General features: G+C 38.3%; 1 protein-coding gene across 2 annotated transcripts in view; it reads right to left on the reverse strand.

The window, feature by feature from the left end:
• Window positions 1-397: 397 nt before the first annotated feature.
• LOC149198872 (uncharacterized) overlaps window positions 398-19,550 on the reverse strand; it is a 59,113-nt gene continuing 39,960 nt past the window's right edge. Inside the window, exons 4-10 of one of the 2 annotated variants that reach the window (XR_016253741.1) lie at window positions 5,142-5,299; window positions 4,083-5,056; window positions 3,733-3,996; window positions 2,675-3,601; window positions 1,962-2,543; window positions 1,289-1,852; window positions 398-1,079 (exon numbers count right to left, since the gene is read on the reverse strand). Coding sequence is in view for 1 of the 2 variants with exons in the window: in XM_089402193.1 (XP_089258319.1) it covers window positions 1,355-1,852; window positions 1,962-2,543; window positions 2,675-3,601; window positions 3,733-3,996; window positions 4,083-5,056; window positions 5,142-5,299 (3,403 nt within the window). In the remaining variant the exon portion in view is untranslated. Of the gene's footprint in view, window positions 1,080-1,286; window positions 1,853-1,961; window positions 2,544-2,674; window positions 3,602-3,732; window positions 3,997-4,082; window positions 5,057-5,141; window positions 5,300-19,550 lie in introns of those variants that run through there. The other variant, XM_089402193.1, reaches the window with a different exon arrangement.

The following is a 19,550-nucleotide window of genomic DNA, read 5'->3' on the forward strand; positions in this document are numbered from 1 at the left end:
TTAATAAAAATGTAAACTCTTTTACAGATATTTAGCGTTTTATAGAGCCATATCCACCAAATAAGCATATCATTTTTTGTTGAAGCAATGCCTCTTTTACCTTTCAACATAAGGAAAAAAATTAATCTTAAAACAATAACAAATCATCTATTTAAATTTTTTTAACTTATTATTTTTAATAACAATATATTAAGAAAACTGATTAGTTTGGGATTAACGGGTATTTGGTTTTGTTTGACTGGACTTATGTCCTATTTCAAAGAAATAATGTGTTTGATTATGATTCTCTTATACTTTTGAACTCACTACAATTCAACACAACGCAACTTTGAATCAACAATAAAAATTAATAATGACAAAGAACATTATTATAATGAAATAAAAATGAGAAAACATATTGAAAATAATAAATAAAATGTAGTTCATTTATAATACATTGCATTAAATACATCATCTTTGTTTTAACTCAAACAATGCTTGTTCTCTGTCCTCCTTGGAGCCCTTGATCAAGACTTGCATCAATCTCTTGGCTTTCTCTTCCATACTCTTTCTCTGTCCTCCTTGGAGCCCTTGATCAAGACTTGTATCAATCTCTTGGCTTTCTCTTCCATACTCTTTGAATATAGGGAAATCATTTGTTTCCCATCTTCTAAAATTATTTCCCCATCTTTATCTATTAATATCATCCATGGAAAGCGACAACCAATAGACTTAAAGATTCTTTTCAGCTTGGCATTGTCATCTCTTTTAGACACCATTTCTTTTAAAGAATAAAAGTGTGTCCAAAATCTTATAGCCTCTTGTTCCAATAAATTTGACAAAGGCATCTCCTCCATCTCGGCTTCTGGCATATCAGGATTTGGTAGTGTAGAAGAATAAACATAAGTGGCATCGGTGAGCTTTGAGTTTTTTATCTCTTTGAAGTCAAATCCAGTGATATAAATTATATGAATGTCAGCCATAAACTCTATTAACACATTCCTTAAAAAAAATGTAAACTCCTTCATAGATATCCCTTCTTTAGAGCCATCTCCACCAAATAAGCATATCATTTTTTGTTGAAGCAATACCTCTTTTACCTTTCAAAATAAGGAAAAAATTATCCTTAAAACAATAATAAATTATCTATTTAAATTTTTTTAACTTATTATTTTTAATAACCATATTAAAAAAACAAATATAAATTAAATACTAATCTTTAATTTATCATCTCCCCGAAAAAAAAATAGATATAACAAAACAACCTTTAATCTATTAAAATTTAAACCAACAATGATGGACTACTCACCTTATGCCAGACGCTTTCTTGATTGTAGAAAAGAAGCTCTAAAGCGGACGTAGTCTCCATTTGAGACTATTCTTCCTCCTCTAATTCTTTAATTCTGTCCACGGTAAAGGGATAAGCCTTTGGCCCCCACCTATCTAGCAAAGGCAGTACAGGTTTATCAGCTGTAAACACTTTCCCATTTGGTTCTATTACCGTGATTATACTCGTGTACATTATTTCAAACTGATCTACCCATAATAGACATCCCTGGTCCGGTAGACTCCCTTTAATGAGGAAATACTTCACTGCTCTGCTTAACATCCCTGGATTTTGAAGGACCAACCACGGAGCATCTCCTGAAAACTGCTCAAGCACCTCCAATGTTATATTTGTATTTGGGTGCACAAGTGGAATTGATATAACTTCTAAATTCAATGCCTCTTTCTTTGTGTTATACAGTTCCATCAAAGACCCCAAACGAATATCATAACAGATGTCAAGAGGTCTGATGTCTAACAAAATCCTTTTTCCTTTCAATTCTTCCACTCCGCAGCTACAAGGTTTGGAGTTTTCATTTGGAGCGCCCTACAATTATCAATGTCAACAAAATAAAGTAGAGAGAGTCAATAATGTGACGCGAAATTTGTAAATTCTGTTTTAAAAAAGAAATATAACAAAAGTCAGAACTTAATACCTTCTGTGAGAACTTAATACCAGTCGGAAACAATGCTCTTAACAACTCTATATTACTCTGTCCACTTCTTGCTTCAAGTTCCTTCAACCTCTCGTAACTTCTACAGTTACCCAACAAAAATTCCTCCACATCACGGCCTGTCAAAGCTTTCCAGCAAGGACGATAATCTTCAGCATCCTTCTCGTCTCCCGCTACCTTCGTTCTCATCTCAAAATAACGGTTCCGATCTAGATCTTCAACTTCTGACACAAAGGCCAGTTTCCCGAACACATCAGCACTGCGATCGTCCCGCTCCCTATGGCCCACAATTTTACCCTTGACTTTCATTGGCAACTCATTAAAATTGTCGCCAATATAAATTATTTCAACATTTGTTTGTATTTCATCTCTTGTTTCTTCAAAAAAAGGCCACGGGAAATCGTAATCAAAATCGTCATGCAAATCAAAGATGACAAGAAAGAGGGAGTCTGCAGAAAGATGGTGAGACAGATGGAATGGCTCTCCTTCTCCATTACTGAGAAGGCTGTCGAATTCTGTTAACAACTCCTTTTCTAGAGTCGCCTTCCGGTCCTCCAACAAAGCCTGGACAGAAATCTGAAATCAGTACAAAGTAAAAAAAGATAAACAATCTATATTCATTTTAAAAGTTCACATAAAATACATGCAATAACACGATCGGTATATCAATATGGATGGATGGATGTTATGTTAACCTGTCCTGTGAACACTATAAAAGACCCTAATGGATTGCCTTCTCTTTCAATTTCTCCCCATCTCTTCACCAACATTTCGCTTCCAAGGATGTATACCAACTGTAATGTTTTTATCTTCACCACCTTGTCCATCTCTTTCCCTTCCAACAAGGGGCAATCTTGTGGATATAAATATTGCAATGAGGCAAGACTATGAAAATATTCAGGTAGTCTTTTTAAACTGTGGCACCCAGTCAAAAATAAAATTGCCAAGGAGTCGAGGCAGTGGAAGTCATTACACAAATGTTCAAGGTTTTTACACCCACGTAAATCCAGCTTCCATAAATTTACTAATTCTCCAAATCTGTCTGGAAGCTTCTCTAAATTGCTACACTGCTTCAATGAAAGAACTCTGATAAAGGAGAGGTTGCAGAACCCATTAGGTAGTTCTTTTAAGCTTGAACAGCGTGACATATCCAGTGAGGAAGCCAACGACTTCAGGTCTCCAATGCTTTCTGGAATACTTCTTAATTGGCTGCATCCCTTCAAATCTAATTCAGCAAGTGATGTTAAGTTTCCTAAGCCATGAGGGAGATCTAGTAGCCTTTCGCAATAGGATAGATCCAATAATTCCAATGCTGTGAGTTTCTCAAAATCTTCAGGCAATTGCATTATACTCGAACAGTACTCCATTCTGATTACTCTTAAAGATTGGAGCTTTGAAATTGAGGCTGGTAACTCCTGTATAGATCTGCAATATGAAAGTGTCAGTTCTTGCAAACCACGTACTAGATCACCCAGGTCTTCAGGCAATTTTTTCAACGCTACAAAGTGGGTCAATCTAAGTATCCTCAAATTCCCGAGATGCTGAAGATCGCCGGAAGAGATTTCGAAGGCATGAGAATGTGACCTCCCATCAAACTCCATGTACCTAACACTCGAGGGAATCTGCAAATTATTTGTGACAAACATAATCAAATTGAACCATTAAAAATAATAAAACTATCTCACACACAAATTCATTTTTCGAAGAAAATTGAGGAAAGAGATATTGGACTAAATATTTAAAAGAGACTTGCCTCGAGGAAATTCAAATCCCTTGGTTCATACTTCAAATATTTCAATTCCGTTGACCGGGACACATCAAAGGGAAGATGGGGAACTGCAGCTTGTAGAAAAACCAACTTTTCAAATGTTTGACTACATTTGTCCTCTACTTTTATCAAGTTCCCCAATGAAAGAACTCTTATCGAACTGCACAACAACTCCAATTTTGAGGCTGATATATCTACTAGATCTTTATTATTTTCACTCAGCCATATACCTTTGATCTCTCGAATATCCTGCATGATATAATTAAACAGAATTGAGTAGTTATCATAATGATAGAGACATATTATGGAACAAAATTAATTTCATGATTTGATACCTTCTTATTTAGCAGCTCCTCAAGTTCCTTTCCACTGGTGAATGTGAATCTCACTCCCTTTGTCTTTTCCAGACCGATTGACAAAATGACATTTTGTACAACAACAACCCCATCTGTGCCTCTGCTGACAAGTGATCTACTTTCCAGCATTTTCAGTTCATTCTTCCCAACAATATCTGCCACTGTGTCCCAATCCCATCCTTTGAAATATGAGCAGATGTCCAAAAATGGATCTTTGGATTTGAGATGGTTATATGCAAAGACGTAGGATTCCATTTCTCCAGCTTTACTCTCCCATTTTTTTTTGTCTTCCATCAATATACTAAAAGCTTCTTGTTGATCCTCTTCTTCACGTATGAATCCTCCTACCACTTTCAAAAGTGCTGGAATTCCGTCATATGACTGTACAATCTGATTCAATTGGTCACGATTTAGTTGGTTGTCCTTGATTTCTTTCTTCAAAAGCTGCATAGCTTCTGTGGGATGAAGGCCTTCCATAGCATAGGGTATTATTGTTTTCACTTTTAACGCTCTGCGCACATCTGTATCACGTGCAGTGACAAGCAGCCTCACCTTCTTGGCCTTTTCCATATCCGTGGGCAAAAGCTGCTCAAGCTCCTGTCGCCCCAAAACATCATCTATGTAGATAAACGCGGGCACTTTCTCTAACATCTTGCCCACTGCTCGCTGTCCATCATGCCAACCTGTAATTTTTTGAACCGTCTCTCCTTGTTCAATCAAATCTTCTAAGATCGATTTCTGCAACTCTAGTATATCTGGCTTTGAATCGATATGTTTGAAGAGTTGAACTTTAGAATATTTACATCCTTGAATCTCAAGGGACGAAAAGACGGCATCTGCAAGGGTGCTCTTACCCATTCCGCCTAATCCATGCACCATAATTGCAATGGCATTTTTGTCACTCGCCCATTCCAAAAGATCGATAATTTCTTTTACCGACTCCTCTATTCCAACTGTTTCAACGGCATTAATCATCAGATCCATGTTTGTGGGAAGAACGAATTTAAAATAAACAAATTATTTCAATCATATATTCACCTGCATAATCCGGATATCCTCTGGAGAGAGGGGCTTTCTTGCGGTCAATGGCATCATAAATACAAATATCCATCTGGGCATGAATGTGCTTGTACATGCCATCTATCTTTTTACTAAAATCATCCAGATCACCCTTGTCTGCTTGGGCATTGAAATACCTGTAATAAGTCAAGGAAAGTCCATTAAAACACTGGATTCTGCCTATTGGACATGGTCATCCATTAATTATGGAACACGTGGACTTTTTTTTTTAGATGACGTGATGTAAATTTTAATGAGTAAAGGTTTGAGTTGTAATGTGCAAGTTATTGTATTATAATTTTTTGAGCAGGTTTGTCTCTATCAAATATTTTCGTATAACATTTTATATTTTTAAGTTTTAAGTTTTATATTAATAAATTATTATTATTTTATCATTATAAAATGTAGTGTTCCAAAACGTGGAGTATTAAGAAATGGATTATGTGATCTGGAAAACCACTCAAGAACCTGATGGATAACGAAAGCTTGAAATCTAATTTTTTTTCAAAATCAATTAAATAATAAAAATATTTTAATTCACAAAATTAAAATTAAAAGTTAATTTTTTCAATATTTCATATTAATAAATAATAATTAAAAAATTAGTTTTTTAATATTTTATATTAACAAATAATAAATGACGTGAAGTTGTTTATTGATAGACTAAATTAGTTGGGAGACTAAAATCCGGGATTTTTTGTCCTAAAAAATATGATGGTAGGAGTGTTTGAATTTTGTCTCTGAAGGTGGAAATGGATTCAGCACCATCAAAAATTCCTAAAGCACTCAAAATCTTGAAGCTTGAAATTTGTACTTGGGATTTCCAAAAAAAATTGCCTCATTTTACCAAAATCTCGCCTAAAAATCCATTGTTTTCTAGGCCAATTTACTTCATTTTTAGACTATGTTTATTTAATACATTGTTTTTTCTTTTCATGTTAATTATAGTTTTTTATTTTTATTATTTTTTAAATTTCTAATCCACAAATATTCACTGAAATCATTATTTTAATTTTTTACTTTTATGTTATTTTTTGAGTAATATTTTTGTTCCTTATTTTCAATTTAAATATCTTTTATCAATCATTACTTTATTTTTAATAACTTTGCTCACTAAGCTAATGTGGATTTTCATAGTTGTTCATATTGTTAGAGATTTTTGGGACTAAAATTGTGGTATAGAATATGAAGAAATATAACCATTGATGAAAAATTAATTTTGAAAAGATAAAATTCAAAGGAGGGTCAACGGTCAAAGTGTTAATTTTCACATTGCTTTTAGCCCAATTCAATTCTTCAATTAGCAATCTTTTCAATAAAAATTAATCTTTCCAATCATTAAGAGTAATTGAACATAGAACAACAAATGCAATGACAAAGGAGACAATCAACACATCAACAAGAGACATCGGGTTTGGTCAAAGACTAGGGGAAAACCCCACAAGGGGGAAAACCCTTTGAAAATTATTCTTCTATTAGAATGTCATAAAATGTTCAACAAAGAGTACAATGAGCCCTATACAAAATCATCTAACAAAATAACCCAATAACATTCAAAATTATGTTTCTAGCATCAATATATATCAAACACAACTTTTCTAGTTTGTGGTCAAATTTAGCCCTAAATCCCAACCGCATGGAGGAAGAGGTGTGCATGTGGCTAGGACCTTCCAATTGCACCCTTGAGCCTGTTGGCCTGCAGTTATAGCTGAAAATTTCCTTTGACAAGCCTACAGTGGTGACCGAAAATCCTAGAACATGTGCGAGCTTCAGACCCTGTATTTTTGGACCTATGTGAACCTCTTTCCTCAACCCAACCTCAGACCTGTGCGAACAAATCAATGAAGAAGAGAAGAAGATGATGCTTGGGGATGTCCAAATGAGCTTGAGGTCACTTGTATTTATAGGCTTCCAAGGGTGACCAATTTCCTGTTAGGGCCAACCTATCCAAATGTGCCTATGTGGGCTTTTCTTCATAAGAACACATTCCCTGGTCCAAATTGAGTGCTTCAATAGTAAAAAATGGTCCTCTCGAAAAAGAGGAATCTAGTCCCATGGTTGCAATTTATCATTGAGTTGAAAAATTAACACTCCCTCTTAGCTAGGGACAAATTCCAACTGCATCATGTCATGTGTATCATGTCGTCATATCATGTCCCTTCTCTGCTCAACTCTATCTGCTGAAACATTCTCAAATCTGAAGAAGAAGAATCTGGGAGCATTAGCTACCACTCTCTATAACGTTAGAGAGCATATCGCAATCTGAGAACAATATCAAGGAGCACATCTCAACCTGAAACTACATCGAGGAACATATCTCAATCCTGAATCTCATGTGGGAGAAAAACACCTTCAACCCCATATCTAGGTGATATAGGGGAGCACATCTCAACCCATCCTATTGCCAACTGATAGTCCCAACAATGACCCTGAAGAGTCATGTAGTAGAACACCTGCATCAAAATAAACTTGGGTTGTACACCCCCAAGTACACTCTCAACCTGTTGGCGAAATATGGAGCAGTAATCCCAACAAGCCTAGTTTGTGGGTATGATGCCAACTGGGGTATATTATGCAAAGACCAAGATAGGGGAGAAACAACTCTAGCCCTATGTAATAGATAGGGGAGCAACATATACGAACCTTTTGTCCAAAGATCCCTCAACCCTAGGAGCCCTCTATCTCAATTCCTCACACTAGGAGCTCAGACAGTGGGGAAGAGTTAGCTTAGTGTTGTTGATCAGTGATGCCCCTTATCAGAAGGGGTCATATCCATTAGTCCAAGCTGCTCTAGGAAGACCAAGAACTTCCCTTTCAGAAAATCCTTGGTGAGAATATCTGCAATCTACTCATTTGTCGATATGTGATGGCGTCTAATGGCTCCTCTATGCACCATGTCTCGAATGTAATGATATTGAATCTCTATGTGCTTGGAGTTGTCATGAAATACATGATTATTTGTGAGAAATATCCCACTCTTGTTGTCACAATATATCATTGTAGTGTCTAGGACCTACACCTATAGCTCTCCAAAGAGCTTCCTCAACCAAACAGCTTTGCAGCTAGCTGTGCTAGCGGCATTTTACTCTGCCTCGGTGGGTACTCAATGCTACAAACTTTTTCTTCCTGCTCATCCTAGATACCATGGAAGATCCTCCAGATGTACTCTTCATGTCGACAATGTTTCCTTCCTAGTCAACATTGGTATATCCATGAAGTCGAACATCTTCGGCAGAATATCTCAAACCAAGGGTGATCATCCCATGCAAATATCTCAAAATGTGTTTGACAGTGATCCAACGTGCATGGAGAGGCTTAGTCATGAATTGACACAATTTGTTTACTACATAGCATATATCTGGATGGATGTTCACTAAGAACAGCAAAGCCCTAATCAATTGTCTATACTTGAATGGATTTGCCAAATTGCGTCCTGCAGCTTCTCCACATAATTTCTTGAAATTCATTTCCATCGGTGTGGGAAAGGACTTGCATTTTGTCATTCCAAATCTCTCCAACAGCTTCATGACATATTTTCCTTGTGAAAGGAAAATCTCACTAGGCCTTTGCCACACCTCAAGGCCTAGAAAGTAGTGCATGAGTCCAAATTCCTTCATCTCGAATTCAAAGGCTAGCTCCCTCTTACACTCTATCATTAGGGGCTCACTACCTATCAAGAATAGATCGTCAACATATAAAACCAAAATCAAGAACATACTTTGGACTACTTTGAAGTATAGGTTGGGAGCAACATTGCTTCTTGTGAATCCCAGCTTCACCAAATAATTGTCTATGTGGGCGTACCATGCTTTGGGGGCTTGCTTCAAACCATACAATGCCTTCTTCAACTTGAAAACATGTGTCTTTCGATCCTCTACTTCAAATCCTTGTGGCTTATCAATGTACACTTCTTCCTATAGCATGCCATGGAGGAATGTTGTCTTCACATCCATTTGATGAAGGCTCCATCCTTGACTAGCAACAAGAGAAACTATCAAACAAATGGTTGTATATCAAGCCACAGGTGAAAATATATCATCATAATATTCTACCTCTTTCTAGGAGAAACCTCAGGCTACGAACCTTGCTTTATATCTCTCAATGCTACCATCAACTCCATGTTTAATCTTGAATAACCACTTTGAAGTCACAACGGATTTCCTGTCCGATCTCATCACAACATTCCATACATCATTCTTCATAATTTATTCATATTCTTTGGCCATAGCATCCTTCCAAACTTGTTCTTTCATGGCTTCTTCAAAGGTGGTAGGTTCTACTTGAATCATAATACTCATGGCTGCAACATATCCCGGGTATCTGCATGGCTTCTTCCTTTCTCTAAATGATATTTGAATGGGAACTCATCTTTCATCATCCTTTAATATATCATGGAGCCAAAGTGGCCTTTTCCTGGAAGGAAGATCACATGGAGGATCTAAGGATCCATGGGCTCCATGGGATCATCAAAAATATTTGTCTCGGATTCAGGCACGGAAGGACCATCTAGAATATCCATATCATCATTCTTCTTCTCAAGAGGAGGAGTTGGAGGAAGGTCCCTTACTTTCCTAAGGGAAACATCTTCATTGAGTGTTACATCCCTACTAATTTCAACCTTCCTTTTGTTGAAGAAAAGGGTAACTAGGTTCGGTATTTTTCAATGTAATTTTGATCTTTGTACTTGTCAAGAAAAAGAATTATTATTTTTATAAATTATATGAATGAGTTTCTTGCTCATTCCATAGGTCTAGGAAAGTCAAAGAGTCAAAAGAAAATTGAAGAGCTCTTCATGAGACTATGTGTAATGTGTATGGGTGAAACTGAATGTCTAGAAAAACCCTCCAAGACAAGCACAATCCTCAGGATGAAGTTAACTAGCAAATGAACTAAATAAAAGTCATGTCGGATTGCAAATAGAGACACATATGTTCACACTGGCACGTTGGCTTAATATGTGGGTCAAACCACTATAAATAGGCATGTAAGTTCAAATTAAAGTCAAGAAATTTCAAACATCTCTCTGCAACTCGGATCTCTGAAATCTCAGACAAGTATAGGGGTCTGCAATCCGCATTATAGAAGGACACATTTTTGGATGTCTCTGAAACAGTCTCAGTGTAGGAAGATCTCGGTGTGGGAAGAATACTATCACAGTCTCAGTGGATATCAACAGTATTTGCATATATGTGATGAGAAGGATCTCAGTATTAATGTCTCGGCATGGTTAAGGATCACGATGATCCCACAGTAGAACACACAGTCTCGACATATCTGTTATGAAGAGGATGATACACTCTTGACATACTCACAGTCACAGTCTCATTGTAATGATAAGAACCTCGATGATCCTATAGTAATGTTCTTTATCTTGGCATACATTCTAAGTACAACTATACTCTCATAGAAGTAATCATGTAAATACACTCATGATCTCGACGAAGACAAGATCAATGGACCTAGTTGACATGGTGATGATCTCAGTGAAGGTGCAGCAATCATCTAGTTGAAGGTGCAACAATGGTACTACTGTAATGCAATAATGATGACCTTAGTGAAATAGCAGTGATGAAGATGATCTCAGTAGTAACAAAGGAAGAGGATTGGTGTCTTGGTCTTGGAGTGGCATAGAGGGTCAAGTATAATGGTCTTGGTGTTCGTCAATTAAAATCTCTATAAGAAGAATTATGTACGGGTTTTTCTCTCCAAGAGAGAGAGATTTTGGACTTGGAAGAATGCCTACTTCTTGTGTTCTTGTCTCTTTGTTTTGGTAGCAGTTTGATGAATTAAACACACACACTCAGAATAAGAAGAAGATTAAGATAAGATAAATAGTAAAATCATTTCACAAATTGTTATCAAGTATAGAAGAATCTATCTAATGCTAACTGCCCTAGATTCTTCAACACCTTTGACCAAGAATATATATTCTAAAATCTTTAGAATTTTCACAATATCCAACAAATGTACCTTTTCTTCCCATGGCTTCCAGCTTGTTTCTTTTGTCCTTTGGCACATGGAAATATATATGGCATCTAAAGATACAGAGATGGCCAACATCAGGCTTGACACTTGTGAACACTTCTTCAGGGGTCTTGTTGTCCAATGCTTGATGAGGAACCCTATTTTTAACCTATACAGAAACATTTTTTGCTTCTCCCCAAAGGAACTTTAGCAAATTTTGATCGTGGAGCATGGCATGAGCAACTTCTACAATAGACCTGTTCTTTCTTTCAACTACTCCATTTTGTTCAGGAGTATAAGGAACAATTGTATCTTTCTTGTTATCTTCCTTCTTGCAATAATTGATGAACTCATTCGAAATGTACTCTCCACCATTGTCAGACCTAAATATCTTGATTTTCTTCCCTGTTTGATTTTCTACCAAAGCTTTGAACTCATTGAACATTTCAAAGGCTTCATCCTTGTGCTTCAAATAATATATGCATGTCTTTCTTGAGAAGTCATCAATGAAGGTGATGTAGTAGAGATGTCCACCAATAGAATGTAAAGGCATCAAATCACATATGATCTGAAATTGGACGAGAACTTCTCCTTCCTAAAAATTGATCATTCTTCTTGATGTTTTGCAAGGAAAAATGAGTCTTATGACAAAACAGGTTTTCAAAGGTCTCTTCAAGGACTATGAGTAAGTTTTCACGTAAACTTAAAACATAAGCAACATCTCATCATCTAACTAATATAGGCATTCATGAAGAGAAATAATAAAGAATTTGGTGACGGAGTTCACCCCTCCTGGGCTACATCTTTGGGCCTGCCAACATAACTAGACCACTCCATATATTCAGTGAAAAAATTACATAAAGTTTTCTAATAAAACAGGTGGTTATTTTCCCCTTCAAGGAACTGCAAAGAAATCTCACTATAAACAACATGACAACCTACAGTCAGTCATTAAACCATCAACAATAAAAAGTGTCCCCTACAAATACCTTGTACTCCATCTGAAAATGAGCATACATGAGCATACAAGCACTTCAATTCCACCTTAAAATACAAAATAAAGATTTCCTCAACAAGACATAGTGATAAAATAATAAATGAGTTGAACCATGCAAGTAACAACTGCTACAGTAAACATTTGAAGGTAAGAAAACCCCAACAAGGCCTTTCCCATGGTCAAACACCTTCAAAAACTACTCCAAAACATTGATTGATCCATACATCCATGGACTTGAACCTGAAAAAATTCTCTTTAGATGTGCTCCAATCAACAAATAGAGGTCACCATTGGATCCATAATGTCCAAAAATCCCTATCTAGACTCTTCTTGAGCTCCAAAATCACCAAGTTATGGCTCCAACAAGCTCTGAAAACTCCTTCTCTGTTATCCGTCCTACAAAATGGATAAACAATATAATAGTGGTATAATTTCTCCATGTTTTCCGTTGTGGAGGTGACCATTTCGCCTATAGAAGGTGCAATTTGTTAGATAATTAAATTTCCCAATAACCCTTAAGTGCGGAAACTATGGCCACATGGACCATGCGGCTCGGGGACGGGGCTAACCGCTCGCCCCTGCTGGTCTAGCCCCTTAAACTTCGGGGTTGTGGTCTTATTAGTGCCCACAGGGCCAAGGACTGAGCCAACAACCTGCCCTTACCACTGAGCCCCCTCTTCCATGGCGTTGCGATCAAGTTGGTGGCCATATGGCCTAGGGCTAGCCCCCATTCAAACTCCCTAATAATGAGCACTCTGCCAAGGTTCTATGGCACCCATACGACTAGAGATTAGGGATATCCCAAACCCCTTCTATGCTGAGCTCACTCCAATATACCGACGAGGTCATATGCAGGTCACCGTGACAAGGGTTAGAGTTAATCTTAAGCCCTTTTCCGTTAAGATCTACTTCGGTGCACCTATGATCGTGTGGTTGGTTGGTGACTAGGGACTGGGGCTAGTCCCTGATCCCCAACCCTTTTGTGCCATGGTCATATGGATAGCAGATGACTAGCGGTCAGGGTTGACTTCCTAGCCCCTCCTCCCATATATGCACTTCATAAATCTTAAATAGGTTTGAGCCCCTTATGGGGTTAAGAATTACCCTTGTGGCATAGCGGCAAGGTGCTAGGCTACTAGATGTAAGGTCGCAGGTTTGCATCCTACCCATCCTATTTGACCCATACCAAAATTTTGGCCAACCGTGGGGTGCCATGTGGCAGCCTCTGGTTGTGCCACATGATACACCCTAATTAGTCCACCACACACAAATCAACCTAATAAAATTTTACCAATACGAGGTTGCCACTTGGCATTATCTCATTAGTCCATATATGCCAAGTCAATTGATGATGTCAGCAGTACGGTAGCCCAGTAAGTTGACCAGTAAGCAAACTTGCTAATTTTTTAGCTATTGGGACAAACGATTAGGACGCGATAACTTGAGCATACAATATCGGATTGAGGTGAAATCATTTTTGTTGGATCCATAACAACAAACATTTAGACTTGATGTCAATTTCGAAAAAAAATTGCACTTTAATTTTTGAGCTAAAATTTGATCACCGGATCATACCTCCCCACTAGGAACTTTTGGACTCCAAAATTTTACTTCTCCTAGTAAATAATATGAGGTTCAAAATCAAAACTTACCACTACAACAAAACCCTGTGATTAGCGTCCCTTTCTTCTTCCCTTTTTTGCGTCTAGAGCCCATTTTTGGTGCTATTTGTGTCCATTATCAAATATGGTGCAAAACTTGATGCAAACTTTGCACCATGTCTTACACCAAGTTTAGCACCAAGTATTGCAATAGGTTTTGCACCAGATTTTACACCAGGTTTTACGCCAAGTTTTATGCCAAGTTTTGTGCCATCCTTTGCACCATGTTTTGCATCAAGTTTCGCACCTCATTTTGCTTCACCAACTTTTGCATCCTCTATTGCATCCACTTTTTGTGCCTACACTTGCATCAACTTTTGTATCATCTCTTGCATCCTCTTTTGCATCATTTTTTAAATCATTTTTTGCATCCATTTTTGCATCATTTTTTCCATCCCCTTTGTGCCAGTTCTGCATCAAGTTTTGTGTCTAGTTTTGCATCTAATTTTGCATCTATTTTTTTTGTATCCACTTTTACATCTTGCTTTGCATCCATATTTACATCCTCTTTTTCATCTGTTAGTATGTCCACTATTGCATCCAATCTTCTTGTGCCATCATTTGCACCTAGTTTGGAACCTCCCTTTGCACCCATTTTTGCTTCTAAATTTTCATCCACGATTGCATCCTTATATACATATAGGTTTTCATTGACCTTTATATCTATTTTTTCATCCCTTTTTGTATCCACTTTTGTGTCAATATTTGCATCAGGTTTTGTGTCTCATATTGCATCTACTTTTGTATCAAATTTTGCTACATCAAATTTTGCATCCTATTTTGCATCCATTGTTGCACCCGTGTGTTATAGACATTTTTGGGCACTGCAACTCCAAGCATAAATGTCCATAAACTAAGGGCTCCTAAGTCCCTAAAAGTGTTGTTCCAACCCCTAAAAGAACAAGGTCAACTGATTACAGCTTCTCCCAGAAGTTCTCCATGTAAAACTGCTCAGAACTGGTCAAAACTTGACCATTTCACCTGCTCCATAGGCAAAGTGCATTGCATCTCACCTAAATACACACAGTAGGTGCGTTGCATTTCAAAAAGCCCTTATATGGGGTGCAATGGGCGATAAGGGACAAATGGCAGTGTTAATCCGCGAGGTGGAGAAGCATGGAATCTTCCAGAAACTTCTCCTGTGACACTTGCCTCTCTGAATTCGACCAGGGATGAGTAAGAGATCATCAATCTCCAAGTGGAAGCAAGAACTATTAGAGCAAAGACACTAATCAAATCACAAGCTGACTCATCTCCCTTCCAGACATCTATATATGGATCCCTCATCCCAGAGATCCGGAGGCTGGAATTTTGCATCTTGTAAGGAATTGTTGTTGGTTTCTTGACGCAACATCATAGTGTTGGGTGATCTAAGCTTTTCATGAGAGAAGGGCTCACTTGCTGAGAGGATGATGCTAGGTCAGAACGATTGGTTGTAACTCTCCTGGCTCTTTCTTGATTATCAATAAAGCTATTCAAGTTTTCCTTTATACTCTTGTGTGATTTATGTTTTATGCATTTGTATGGTCAATTTACATCTGATCCTAGATTGTTTATGATAATAGATCCATGTTCTCGCATAGTGTTATACTGCTTTGATTCTATAGGTACTCTGTGAAGCTGGGTATATAAGAAAGCAAGTAGCAAAGGACTATCAGAAGAGAGAGGAATGGAGCAAAAGACAGAGGTTGGTCTCCTTTATTCTTCTCTCATCTATCTTTCATAAAGGAAAACGAAAGTAGTTTTACTTTGTTTGTTTCTAAGGTAGCTACCAGCCTTAGTGGGATTAGCAGTTCTGCATAGACAATTTTCCCTGTAACAAAATGGCGACTCCGCTGGGGAATAAATTGATTGTTTATCTACATTTGTTTACTTTATAAACTTACAGACGGAGCCTGAAGTCAAGCCAGCTAGCCTTCGAACTGCATTTGCTATGCAAGTGCAAAGTAGATCAATGCTGCTTCAGTCAATCTCCGGGTTTTGTTTATGAATTAAACAATTGATTTACAAACTTTCTAATTGCCCTCGTGGTGGCTCTAGTAACCTCCTTAGATCTACCCCTGTGATTGATTTACTGATTATCACTTGCTCAACCAAAATCCCTGAACTGAACTGCAAACTGTGACCCGGAACCCAATCAAAGTCTCGTCCCTGGTCCAGCGCACTGTCTGTTTTGTGAATCTCAAATTCAGCGTACTTCTCGAGTGTAGTAGGTGCGTTGCATTTCAGTTTCACTGTGTTACAGGTGCGCTGATCAGACTAGGCATTGTTCCTAAATTTTGGTTTCTGTGTTCACTCTTTTCAGATCTATTCAAGAGTTTTGCTGCCTGTAGTTAGTACACCTCTGTTTGAAACCCCTTTCCTTGTTGTTATTCCGCCTCCATTGTGCAAAGAACTATAAATGTTTTTATGTATTTTTTGAGTCATTTTCAGTTCTCCTTTACAAAGAAGTAACGTAATTGTACTGTCATTTCTTGATTTGAAAGTGTCGCAAGTGTCATTTTCAGTCATAAAAGAGAATCTGATTGTTCTTGATAGTCGATTACCCTGTTACTATTGTATTTGATCTGAATTAGTAGTTTTTCTAGTGTCGAAAGCAAGTTTTCATTTCCAAATCGCAAAGTGTTGTCACTATCTTCATTTTGATTTTGAAAAGAAACTTGTTAGTAATTGTCGCTTTGAAAAATAATTCAGATTTGCGCATTAGCTTTCTTTTTATCATTCACATATTAAGAAGGCTGAAAACAAATACATGCATGTGCATTTGCATTTAGACTGTTTGATTGGTTTGATTTAGGACAGTGCATATAGTGTGTGCTCTATGCTCTTTGCTGAAAGAACGCCATTTCTCTTTCCTTAGTAGCTAGGATTTTCATTGCACAAAGAAGATAAAACGACTGTTTATCATCTTAGATTGCATTTTAGGAATTGTACATCTATATCACGTGGTGAACCTGAAAGGAAAATTTCTTAAGCAAGATCATCTATAAAATAAATTTAATGAATCTAACAACGCTTTGGAACCTAACGCACAACATCTAGAAGTCTAGGCTAGAGACGTATTCTGGCGTCGTAAAGCCTGGTAACTGTTGTTTTCACTATTGGTTGGGTGATTCCTCCACTTTGAGATGATAAGTGCCAGTACGGACTTGTGCTCCCACGTACCGTCGAGTATATTTTGGGAGACCACAATAGGCTTAATCCTTTATCCATAGGAAGCCGTGTCTGCCGCCCTATCGATCGCAATGCACTGAACACAGCATTCGGGAAGATTGACTACCGTACCATAAAAAGTATTCTACAGTTTTGCGATTGGTTTGGTAATCCCTCTGCCTAGATTTCCAGAGCAATCCCTTTCGTTCCTTTTTAGACTCCTTAACGGAAAAGGTCCATCTGAGCACTTGTCACTTCAGGCTCATTAAAAATCGAAGGCGACTAGGGTCATCTTTTGTTTTTTCTCGACTCTTTAAAATTGAAAAAACAAGTTGTGTCAAAGCATCTAAAATTTATTTTAAACAGAATAATCATCACCTTTCCTACGTTGGCCTTAGGTTGAGGAAAATGGAGTCCACCAACCAAGGAGTTCCCCTTGGAGGAAATCCTAGTCCCTTCTCCTGTTGGGGAGATGTTGGTGCACCCCATATGGCCACATTGTCGCTTCCAGGATTGACAATCGGTTTGCCCATATGGCTTTCCTCAACCTCCGTCGTTCAGAACGCCGCGATTCCTGAACAATCGAGTCAGCAACTAGACAATTCTAGAGTTAACCCCCAACCCTCTACTTCGTCCAATTCTTCCTCTCCTCCTTCCTCTTCGCTTGATGGGGTTGGTAAAGCCAAAAATCAAGTACCTAAGAAGAAGGAAAAGAAGAAGAAAAATAAGGAGCCAAAGGCGAAAAGGGGTAACCAAGCATCGTCTAGCGAAAATCCACACACTGCACCAACCAGGCCTAAATCGCCATGTGTCATTTGCAAGGGAGACCACTTTCATAGAGATTGTCCTTGCATCCCTCGGATCTTAAGGGACTTGTCTCCTCGTTTGCACAACCCGGTGTCGTCAACCTCTGATGATCATGTTGAAAATACACTGTCGACTAGTGAAAGTGAAGCCCCTAGACAAAAAGGAAAAAGCAAATTTCCTTGTAAACTGTGTGAAGGCAATCACGCCGTACACCGTTGTCCCTTCTTAGATGAGGCTAAAAGAGTTTTGGATGATCGTCCGGTTTCACCGTTACGACTTCCTCCTGGATATAAGAAACTCTTGCCGAGTCCGTCACTAGTTGAAAATCCAGCTGACACGCCCAGGTGGTTGGCCGAAGTATCTATCACTGAAGAAAAACCATCTGAATCCATACCAGACGAAAGTCAAAAGGTCGAGGCGACAGTTGACCCGGTCTTGCCTTCAAAGGTTCCATCTTCAGATGATACAGTCACCGAAGAGAACAAGGATGACACCGTCCAAATTCTTTTCGTAAGCACGGACTCCGATGAACATGGGGGCAATTTACCCATTCCTTTACCGCAGGAAGGAAGTTCGTCAGGGTCGTACCCGGACGTCTATTCGGTCCCACCTCCAAGCAACCTGGTTGTTTCCTTTGACTGGAATCTACTAGGCAGACCCCGTTTACCGGCTAGTGTACCATTCCGAATCATTGCTCAAATATATAGGGTTATGGCCGGTACCATCATAGATGAAGGGGCTTCTGTGAGTATCCTTTCCTCGACTGCTTGGAAAGCGCTTGGTTCACCATCGCTTTTGCCTGAGATGAGAAATCTAACAGGCTTTGACAAAGGAACCAGTCGACCGTTAGGGATCCTTCCCAATGTGCCCATTACATTGAGAGGGAAAACCGTTCACATGAAAGTAATGGTAGTCCAAGGACCCCTGGATTATAATCTACTCCTTGGACGAGACTATATTTATTGCATGGGAGCCATTGTCTCATCACTTTTAGAGTAATGTGTTTTCTGCACGAAGGAAGAGTGGTCAAGCTCGTAGACCAGCTTTCATTCCCCAGTTCACGCATAGCAAATAGTCATATACCATCCCTGAATGGTCTTTTCACGCAAGGAATGTCTCATCAATTCCCAGTCCGTCCACCTGATGAGCACGAGTGATTCGGGGGACATGACTGAATCCCAAGGGGCATGCACCCTAGTCTACTTCGGCAGGAAAACTTCAGGTATAGCATAGGTTTCCGCGAAGGATATATGACTAGTCTGACACTCCCGTCCGTAATTGGAAAAGGGGGTTAGATTGGAATAAGATTCCCTCGTCAAAGTTATGTGAGTGGTGGCGTCTGCACCACTCGCCTTTGTCTATTTCGATAGACATCGCCGAAGAAGTGTTTTGTTTGTGGTACAAATAGAACAATCTTTGGTAACCTGAAAGAGGTAAGCCTTTTTGGCAAAACAAATGTTTTGTCCACGAAATTGCGGGGTAACCTTGAAACTCTATTTTATACCTGGGGGCATGAAAACCTTTTGGCATGCAAGCGAAGAGCGACCATTTATTTTTTAAATTTGTAGGTCCTCTAACCCTTTAAACTCGTAGGATTGGTCGTTTCCTAACTTGCATAAAGAAAGGATGTGGGGCAAAGCTTTGAAATAATGTCGTTTTTTATATATGAGACATTCTTATTATACGACTGGATTAATCGAGCAGTTTTAACGCGGACTTCATGCTAGTTAAAAAATAAACATAAGCAATGAGAAAATGTTTCCCCCAGCGTTTAAGCTCATTAAAAAATGAACCAATTTCCGGTAA

This window comes from Pinus tabuliformis, chromosome 2_1 (genome assembly GCF_031772625.1).
Source record: "Pinus tabuliformis cultivar Carrire ecotype Pingquan chromosome 2_1, CPIR1, whole genome shotgun sequence".
Classification (NCBI taxonomy): domain Eukaryota; kingdom Viridiplantae; phylum Streptophyta; class Pinopsida; order Pinales; family Pinaceae; genus Pinus; species Pinus tabuliformis.